This window comes from Heptranchias perlo, chromosome 9 (assembly GCF_035084215.1).
Source record: "Heptranchias perlo isolate sHepPer1 chromosome 9, sHepPer1.hap1, whole genome shotgun sequence".
Classification (NCBI taxonomy): Eukaryota; Metazoa; Chordata; class Chondrichthyes; order Hexanchiformes; family Hexanchidae; genus Heptranchias; species Heptranchias perlo.
Window position 1 is genome coordinate 57960844 of NC_090333.1, and position 10649 is coordinate 57971492.

General features: G+C 40.0%; 1 protein-coding gene across 2 annotated transcripts; it reads left to right on the forward strand.

Moving 5' to 3' along the window:
- Positions 1-364: 364 nt before the first annotated feature.
- LOC137325033 (doublesex- and mab-3-related transcription factor 2-like) lies at positions 365-10365 on the forward strand. Of its 2 annotated transcripts, XM_067989735.1 has the most exons (4): positions 365-1053; positions 2307-2412; positions 2768-2846; positions 9369-9487. In XM_067989735.1, exons 1-4 carry the CDS (start codon positions 667-669, stop codon positions 9388-9390), a joined length of 594 nt encoding a protein of 197 aa, XP_067845836.1. In that variant the 5' UTR covers positions 365-666; the 3' UTR covers positions 9391-9487. The 2 variants fall into 2 exon arrangements, with proteins under 2 accessions (XP_067845836.1, XP_067845835.1); XM_067989734.1 differs by lacking the exon at positions 2768-2846 and having other exon boundaries at positions 9369-10365.
- Positions 10366-10649: the final 284 nt, after the last annotated feature.

The following is a 10649-nucleotide window of genomic DNA, read 5'->3' on the forward strand; positions in this document are numbered from 1 at the left end:
AATATACATCTTAGTTAACCACTGTGGAACCACACAACGTAAGCTGTGTAAATTTAATTTCAGAAAGTGCTGTAACAATGTTTTGGAATGTTTTATGCTCCAATATCTTTATATTTTTTCAGCACTTTATTCATTTTTTTCTGAGGGCAATCTGGGCTGCAGCAGACCCGAATGAACTAAACTCAAAATGATTCTAAGAGCTCACTTGGGAAAATCGTAGCTTCTAATCTGTGAGCTTTGTATGGCAATCGGATTGTTTTAAGGTGCAAAATGAACTCCAGCACCCTAGGGGTTAAGTCTGCTTCAGGCAAGGTTCTTGGTGACGTCGCGAGTGGTTAAGTTGCTCAGGGTGGTAAATGCAAGGAAAGTTCGTTAAATGCAGCGATAGACGTAAAAGATAAGTCTGGAGAGACAGGTATACGTGCGGGCAAGGAGGTCGCTCAGTATTTAGTGTTGTGCCTCTTTACCCCAGAAGTAAGAGGTGGAGGAGAGGAATTCCCAGCGAGGTCTGAGTTTAGAAGTAGATTCTCCTTGCCACTCAACGTCCAGCTACCATCTGGGGCCAAGTATAGCACAGCACTGATCGCCACAGAAACCGGCAGTTCTCATACCTCGCGAAAGTGTCGGCAATTCTTATTTCCAGAGTCAGCACCCGGCGTGCTCCAAATGTCTGTTCAATCTTCTGAGGCGGACTCACTGTTTGAACAATCTGATGGGATGTACGAGGAGGAAATCGATGTAGAAAGTTTGGAGAACTGCCTTTCCCAAGGCGATGGCCCGGGGTGTCTGCAGGAGGAGGACGAAGGGGAGGAGGAAGAGGAGAGGGTGATTAATGGGGACAAGAAGGCAAAGAAACCGGCCCCGGAGCAACGGAGGCTGGCCAGGAGCCCCAAGTGCGCTCGCTGCAGGAACCACGGCGTTGTCTCCTGTCTGAAAGGGCACAAGAGGTTCTGTCGCTGGAGAGACTGTCAGTGCACCAACTGTCTGCTAGTGGTGGAGAGGCAGAGGGTGATGGCAGCCCAGGTCGCTCTGAGGAGGCAGCAAGCCACCGAGGTGAGACTTTTTTAAAAATCCGAAGAGCGCGCTTTTTCATCTAAAAGTACTTCCACGTTTTAATTCAGGAGTCGAAGAGTAGTCAATCATCAGCAATAGTAATATGTATTTGTGTTGACCCATGAATAATTATATATGTAGGATTTTTTCAAATGCGAATTCTAAATTTAATGCATCATAAAATAGCCCGAGTCAAGTAAATTATAAAGACAGATTGAAACATAGACTCAAGTCAGCAAGTTGATAATTTGGCTTTTTAAATAAAGTAACTTAACATGAATTTACAGGTGATGTTAGCAACTTTGGAATGAGTTTAATGGAGTCGGGACAAGTTGTGAGGAGGTCGAGCAAAACAGATCTCTGAGAACAAACTCAATTTTTCTGAACATTTTTGATTTCATCATGGGAAACATTTTGTCAAAATGCACAAGGACGGTTTAAACACTGGCATACTGTGATCGGCAGAGATAGGGTTTAAAACTCTCGTTACTGCGCCGATTTAATAACCTTTGGTTCCGAAGCCTGCTCTGTAATAAACGGGTTACCTTACAAATTACACCTGTGTGTTTTATTCACCCTGTTGTACACGTGGCGTGATGTAGGTAGTGTCAACATAATAAATCATTTCCTATTACGCACAATTACATTTTCTATGGTTATTGTATTTATAATTAATACTAACTACTTCAGGAAATAAGATGAAGTGAAAGGCTTAATGCCTTTAAAATGTTTTGTACTTTGGTGATAATAGATTAAATAAATGCACTTTCATTTAACTAATGTAAACTTCTGGCGCAATTACCTCACTCCACTCACAGAACAAATCCATTTATATTTCCAATTATACTTAGTTCCAGAAACAGTATAGGTATCGATTTCTGAAAAACAAACTCTATAAATCCACCCTGACCTCAGTTTAAAGCGCGGACAAATTCGAATATGTACAAAGCATTGTGGAAAACAAACCATTAAACCGGCAGCCCCCTTTACAGTGGTGGCAATTTAAAGCCAATTTCATCAAATCACGAAGGATTCAGGAGACATTCCACTATAGATGATTAACCAGGCTTTTAGCAAATTAATAGGAAGCTATTCGTTTATTTCACAGTACAAGGTCTGAGTCAGAGAGGCCAAATTGATAACCAGTGCATGTTGATTTTTTGACGGTGGTGCTTGGACTGTTTTCTATAACATTAGAGTTTTATGAGATGATTTACAGGAGGGATTAAATATATCATTCCTGGTCTCAAAAGGTGAAGAAAGGTGTGAATGGCAAGGAATCCACTGCCTCATTCCGCAGAGCATCTTACCAACGTTACCCTCGGACTCCCAGCCTCCTGGCAAAAAGCATTCTGGAAGGTAACATTATTAGACTCTTATTCACAGCAAGGGGTTGACTGTACAACTGGCAAATCACTAAAGCACATTTACACGGAGGCAGCCCCTATTAATTCTGTCTCTCCTTTAATCTTATTTTTTAATGTTTAATTTATATGTAGCGTATATATTGCGATGGAATTATCCCACTAAAAACCGATTGGCATCCGCACAATCGATACACAACCCTAATTTTGTTTTATTCGTTCATGGGATGTGGGCGTCGCTGGCCATTTATTGCCCATCCCTAATTGCTCCCCAGAAGGTGGTGGTGAGCCGCCTTCTTAAACCGCTGCACCAATTTGTCTTTTGCCCTATTCTTCTTTCAAACTTGTAGGTCCCTTATGCTGCGGGGCTCGGTCCTTCGACGAGTGTTGGCCTGGATTAATGTCTTCTTTCAAGAACAATATACAATTGTAGGTCTTTCCGCATTTCAATTAAAACTGCATAATTTCGGCTAATTACGAATTTAAGTGAAATACAGAAATAAGTTAAAGGTGGTCCAGATCAAAGCATCAGAAACACGATATGAAATTATATTAAATAGCAGTTACATCACAGATTTACAATACAATAATCAGAATTTAAGAATAAATTAAGATGATTAGAACGATTTGGCCCATCTCTTTCTCAGTTCTCCCCATTTCTTTGTTAAAGTTCTCTTTTTCTCCATTCAGGTGGTTTATAGTAAGTGAGATGTATCTGTGTGATACAGCGAGCTGCCAGGTCGCCGCGCCTTCTACTCCAGCACTGACTGACATCTCGGCTAAATATAAAACCAACGGGTCAGAACTGACTTCACTTTGCTTCAGGACACGAATGCTTTATATACATTACATAGAATTTGTATAGTGTTCCACGGCCGAAAATGATATTATTCCACGCCCATGAATTTTATGCTATCCCTCAATTTAACCCAACATACATCGCTCTCCGGAATCCTGATTTTCTAACAGCTTTATTATACAAACACTTTCTCACACATACTTGGCGAGGTTTTTAGTGCTTTTTCATCCGCCTTTTAATAGTTGCTATTTTGTGTGAAAATCATATTACATGCACTGATTTTGCAGATTGGCGGTGTGACAGTCTGTTACAACTTGTCTCTTTAGAGGTCAGTCCCGTGGCATTTCGGCCATTGATGCTAGATTTTAGCAGTTTGTAAAAGACAAACGTTTGTATTTATCTGAATGACATTTTTTTGTGTGCAAGTCTTTATGTACTTTGTATATCTAGATATCAGTGTGTGTATATGTTAGTCTCTCTGTGTGCGAGTGTACCTTTGTGTGTGTCTGTTTCTGTGAGTTTTATACTGTTCATTAGGTTGGGATTCCAGGAGCCCCAGGTGTGTGAGCCAGCTCCCTGTGGTGATACTGTTGAATTTGTTTTCCGTAGGCTAGTCGTCTCAGTTTTACTGGGTAGTACCAGTCTTCTGCCAGGCTATGGAAAATGGATTTAACAGCATAAATGGCAGGAACTGGCTCACTGACACCTGGAATCTGAAACAAAAGAACAGTGTAACAGCAACTTAAATCTCTTTAAATACTAGTATATATTTATGTGCCTGTGTGTATTTATGCGTCTGTTGGAATGTGTATTAATATGTACAGGAGCCTATTTTTTTCCTTCATAGTGTCATAGTGTCATAGTAGGTAGAGCACAGGAGGAGGCCATTCAGCCCATCATGCCCGTGCTGGCTCTTTGAAAGCTATCCAATTAATCCCATTTCCCTGCTCTATCCCCATAGCCCTGTAAAATTTTTCCCTTCAAGTATTTATCTAATTCCCTTTTGTAAGTTACTGTTGAATCTGCTTCCACCACCCTTTCAGGCAATGCATTCCAGATCATTACAGCTCGCTGCATAAAAAAATGTTTCCTCATGACGCCTCTGACTCTTTTGCCAATCACCTTAAATCTGTGTCCTCTGGTTACCGACCTTTCTGCCACTGGAAACAGTTTCTCCTTATTTGCTCTATTAAATCTGTTCATGATTTTGAGCACCTCTATCAAATCTCCCCTTAATCTTTTCTGTTCTCAGGAAAACAATCCCAGCTTCTCCAATCTCTCCACATAACTTAAGTCCCTCTAGTAAATCTCTTCAGCACCCTCTCTGACATCCTTCCTAAAGCCCAGAATTGAACACAATACTCCAGATGAAGCATAACCAGTGTTTTATAAAGGTTTAGCATAACTTCCTTGCTTTTGTACTCTATCCCTCTTTTAATAAAGCCCAGGATCCCAAATGCTTTTTTTAACAGCCTTTTTAACTTGTCCTGCCACCTTCAAAGATTTGTGCATGCGCACTCCCAGGTCTCCATGTTCCTGCACCCCCTTTAAAATTGTACCATTTAGTTTATATTGCCTTTCCTCATTCTTCCTACCAAAATGCATCACTCCACACTTCTCTGTGTTAAATTTCATCTGCCGTGTCTGCCCATTTCATCAGTCTGTCTATGTCCTCATGAAGTCTGTTACTATCCTATTTTACTACATTTCCGAGTTTGAGTCTTCTACAAACTTTGAAATTATACCCTCTATACCCAAGTCCAGGTCATTAATATATATCAAAAAGAGCAGTGGTCCTAATACTGACCCCTGGGGAACATCACTGTATACTTCCCTCCACTCTGAAAAACAACCGTTCACCACTACTTTCTACTTTCTGTCCCCTAGCCAATTTTGTATCCACGCTGCTACTGTCCCTTTAATCCCATGGGCATTAATTTTGCTTACAAGTCTATTATGTGGTACTTTATCAAATGCCTTTTGAAAGTCCATCTACACATCAACCGGACTACTCTCATCAATTCTCTCCGTTATTTCATCAAAGAACTCAATCAAGTGAAGCACCTCTCTGTGAAGCACCTTGGGACATTGTTCTACACTAAAGGTGCATGTTGTTGTTGCTAGAGTTAGGGTGCCATTATACTACAGATACCAGTCTCAAATAGGTATCTGTAAAAGGTGATATGCAGACCGTAGACCTGAGTTACACTGCCAGCTCCATCTTGCTGCATCTTGCGCACTGCCAAGCAAGGAGAGAGCTCTGGATGTGCGGAAAAACATCCATGTTTTGCTTCTCTGGTTTTTTACATCATTGAAATGGAAAAGTCAGGCTACACATTCAAAACTAGATTGCTTTATTTCCAACATTACTGTGGTCTAAGAGTGCTTTTATTAGGGCTAATGCAAAGCATTTTCTATTTTGCAGTAATGCAAAAGTTTCAGAATAGCTCTAGAGTTGGGACTGACTTGATTCTGATGGGAAGCAATGTATGAACCCTGGATGAAGATAGTGTCATACCACTTGGGTTTGACACTGCATGGAGTAGAACTGAATTCTGGTGCCAAACCTGGTTTAAAAAGCACTGGGGTGTCAACTGGACCTTTCTGGTGCTTTTCAAACCTACCTAGAGTTAATTTAAATGTTTAGAGAGTGTGAACACTCCCACCCACATTCTCTAAACAATTACATTTTAACAACCATTAGAGAAGTTCTGTGAATGTGTGCTTATACGCATGCACAGAGCTGTCTCCTGGGCACAAGGATTGCAGTTTGAACCAAGCAAGGTACTGCCTGCCTGCAACTACTGGCATCAGACTGGTAGCTCCAGAATAAATGTACAATAACTCATTCTCTTCAACCCCAGGCCTTCACAATAGCAATGCTATAATTGCTCAGCTTGCACACAGAGAGTGCTGTTCCACAAAACTATATCTGAGCTAGTTGTGGATGCTTATACACAGTAATTCACTTTGCTTCAACCTTTCCCTTTTGTTTTTTTAAGTTAACCACTGTCCTTCAAAAGTTAAGCATTCCTTGGTGAAATCTCTTTGCCTAGAATGGACTAATAATCTCCACTGAAATAGCTTATATACTCTTAGCTCAAATGAATCAACTTATGATGAGTATGATAGTAAATATTCTTAATGATTACATCCTCCAAGGACAGACATGAACAATGTACTAAAGTACCAAGGTAAAATTCAAAACTTTGATATAAATGAGATTGAAGTCCCAGACAACCTGAAAGGGCTTAAAGCAAATATACCCCAGGGATAGATTGTATTTATCCCAGAGTATTGAGAGAGACTAAAGAGGAGATTTATGTGGCACTGGCAATCAATGAACACTGGGGAGGTGACAGTAGATTAGAATCAGGTTAATGTGGTATCTATATTCAAAAAAGGTAAGACCCATTAGTCTTACTTCCATGTAAAATAATGGCATTTATTATTAGGATTTATCTATACAACATCAACATAGTAAATAGTAGTCAACACAGCTTTAAACATGGAATTTCTTGCCTGACCAACCTCCTTGATTTCTTTAATGAAGTGACAACTCAAGTCAGCTGTGGTACTCTCTACTACAACGTGCACTTAGACTTCCAAAAAGCATTTCATAAAATACAAAATACTATTTTTTAAGCTCAAAGCAGTAGGAATTCAGAGCAAAACTTGGGTATGGATAAGAAACTGGTTGAAAATAAGTAAGCAATGGATACTGGTTAGAGGGGTGATGTCAGGATGGAAGGGGGAAGTACTGAGTGGGGTGCCCCAGGGCTCAGTGTTGGGATCAACACTGTTTCAAATTTCTATCAATGACTAAGATTCAGAAACTTAATGCAAATTTGTTAAATTTGAAGATTATCCCAAATTAGGAAGGACAATGGAATTGAAAGAGGCAGCCCAGAAACTACAGAATGAGCTAAACAAAATATGTGAGTGCGCCAAACAATGGTAGATGAAATTTAATGCAGGCAATTGTAAAGTATTGCATATAGGAAAGAAAAATGGGCAACATGCATTCTTCATGAATGGTGTTGTAATAGCTATGGAAAAGTTGAAATAGACCTAGAAGTCTTAATGGACTCAATGCTCAACATGTCCAGCCAATGCAGAGCAGCAATCAACAAAGCCAACAGAATGTTGAACTACGTAGCCAAAACATAGGTTTGGTAGGAAGAATAAGGAGGCCACATACTGCTTAGATAATAAGAGTCTAAATGGGATAGAGGAGCAAAGGGATCTAGGGGTACAGATACACAAATCACTAAAAGTAGTGATGCAGCTTAATAAGGCCATAAAAAAGGCAAATCAAGCACTAGGGTTCATTTCTAGAGGGATAGAATTGAAAAGCAAAGAAGTTATGTTAAACTTGTATAGAACCTTGGTTAGACCACACTTGGAGTATTGTGCACAGTTCTGGTCTCCATATTATGGAAAGGATATAGAGGCATTGGAGAGGGTGCAAAAAAGATTCACAAGGATGATACCGGAACTGAGAGGATATCCTTATCAGGAAAGGCTAAACAGGCTGAGGCTCTTTTCTCTAGAAAAGAGAAGGCTGACGGGTGACCTGATAGAGGTCTTTAAGATAATGATAGGGTTTGATAGGGTAGACATAGAGAAAATGTTTCCACTTGTGGGGGAGTCCAAAACTAGAGGTCATAGTCACAAATAAATCCAATAGGGAATTCAGGAGAAACACCTTTACTCCAAAGAGTGGTAAAAATGTGGAACGAGCTACCACAAGGAGTAGTTGAGGCAAATAGCATAGATGCATTTAAGGAGAAGCTAGATAAGCACATGAGGGAGAAAGAAATAGAAGGGTATCCTGATAGGGTTAGATGAAGCAGGGAGGGAGGAGGCTCATGTGGAGCATAAACACTGGCATAGACCAGATGGGCCGAATGACCGGTTTCTGTGCTGTAGTTTTGATGTAACTCGATGTAACAGTAGAATACAAGTCAGGGGAAATTGTGATCAAACTGTACAAACTTCTGGTCGGACTGCACCTTGAGTGCTGTGTCCAGTTCTCATCGCTGAGAAACAAGGGAGACATTGAGGCACACGAGACAGTGCAAAGAAATGCCACAAGGCTGATCCATAATGTCATGGGTCTGCGTTATGAGGAAAGTTTGGAGAAACTTGGATTGTTCAGCCTGGAAAGAAGGTCTCTGACAGGTGATCTTATAGAGGGATACAAGATAGTAAATGGCACGGAAAAGGTTAATCCAGAATACTACTTTAAATTAAATAATGAGGGTAGGACAGGGGTACACAGCTTCAAACTAGTAAAAGGTAACTTTTAGACTGATATCTTGTTCATGCAGGGAGAGTTCAGCACTTGGAATGGACTTCCAGACAGAATGATGGAGATGGAAACCCTGGAACCATTTAAGAAACAAATAGATGCAACAATGGCAGGAGTAGCAGGTTGTTCTGGATAGGTGTATCAAGGTGGACTGAATGTCTTTCATCATCCAAGTAGCTTGTGATCTTTTGATCTTGTGAAATAAATATGTTGGCTTCTTGAGCATTTCTATAATATGGCTTTTCCTGGGCTGGAGTGTAGTCCAGGTATATGAGATTACTACTCAAGCTGTTTTTACATCTCCAGCTCCCAGTGTGTTGGCGAGTCAGGGAGAAACCTGACCTGAGTTATACTGCCATTTTTGTGTCAATGCATCTCCAAAACTGCTGCCATTGGCACAAAAGTAGTAGTGTGACCGTACCCAAGTATGTGTGTGCTTGAATGCATGTGTGTTTGACTGTGTGTATGTGTAATCTATCTGTGTGTGAGTGCAACAATATGTGTTGTGTGCGTGGTAATTTACGTACCACCTCAGAGATGAGCAGGACTATTTTAAAACTCTTGCTGATGACAGTTTCTGAATTAGTTAATTTCAACTTTTACTTTTATTTGAGTTTCTCAGTATACATTGAGATGTTTGACATTAGGTTAGATTTCTTTACATTACTTATGGAGGCAATATTTTTATATTGTTTCTGTTAGATAATTTAAAATATTATTTTGTGGATGTAGTTTTGGGATTTATCACTGGTTATTGTATACTGTATAGAAGGGGAGTGTTTATGCTGTTATTGGATAATATTTCCACGCCGTATATAGAGTTGTGTTTTCTCTGCAGGTTATCGGCCTCTGCAGGATGACAGTTTCTCCTGTCCAAACCGCTTCTTTCTACCACCTTTGAGTGACAGAATGAGGAAAAGGAGAGCGTTTGCAGACAAGGAGCTGGAGAGTGTGATGCTGGAGAGAGAGTTCAGAGAGAGAGAGTTACAGGAACTTACTGCAGTTCAAGCATTCATGAGACCCAGTGTGGAAACTGTCCCCGAGTACAACCTTCTTAGACTCAGCTACAACCAGTTCTGCGACCCATCACATTTTAACCCTTCAGCATCTAGGGAGCTACTAAATTTTTACATTCCTCTTGTGCACACCAACCCTGCCCTCTGGGACTTTGGATCTCAGTGTTACCAAGGAAATATTGAACAGACCAGGGGTTCCTGTCCAGCAGACATGGCAGGCTGCATTTCTGAACAAGCAGCAAGCTATACTTCAATATGGGGGCAAAAGTCTACTGCAGTCAACAATTCATTCTATCCACATAGTGCGCAAAATCATAGTAGCTTACCTGAATGTTTGGATCCTACACGGACAATTCTTGCATATGGAAAGTTAACCTCAAAGGAACTGTGTTCCAGTCACAGAGATTACTGCACCCAGGCAAGAGTTACAAAATGTTTTGACTCTGTTTATGAAAGTACAGCTCTCTGTCCCTCTCAGAAACAAGCTGCACAACACACAGGTCTGTCTGAAGAGCTTATTTCATTCAGAAATTACTTACCCTCAGATTCACATGTAGCTCCTGAGCCAAGGAGTAAATCTGCTCCAGACAGCTTTATCGCAAGAGAAACTTTAAGACAGTTTACAAAGAAAACACAGGAACATTGTTCTCGCAGTCAAGTAAAAATAACTAAACAGCTGCTACCATTTTCTGTGGAATCTCTTTTGAAAACATAAATTAAAAGACAAGTTTCATTCCAGTTTAGAAGATCCATTTCTAATTAGACTTTCCTTTTTCCTGGAACAAGATCCTACTGCCTATTGCAGATATATTTTAAAAATTGTCTCTAATATCCTGTTCACATTTAAAATGCAACAGTTTGTAATTTTTTTTCTTATCTGTTTAATTGCTATTAATAATAAAGTGGTCTTGAGATTCTTGTCTGTTGACCATTGATTAAAGAGGTCCTTTATTTCCCTTTAAATTCAACATATTTTCCCTATACCTAACTAGTATGTTTTGTTCAACTGAGGTGTTAAATTATATTTGAAAAGAAGTGCTATAAAACCCTTGTGTGCTTCCTAACCAAATAATAGTAATCAAATACATGACTAAGAGAGACAC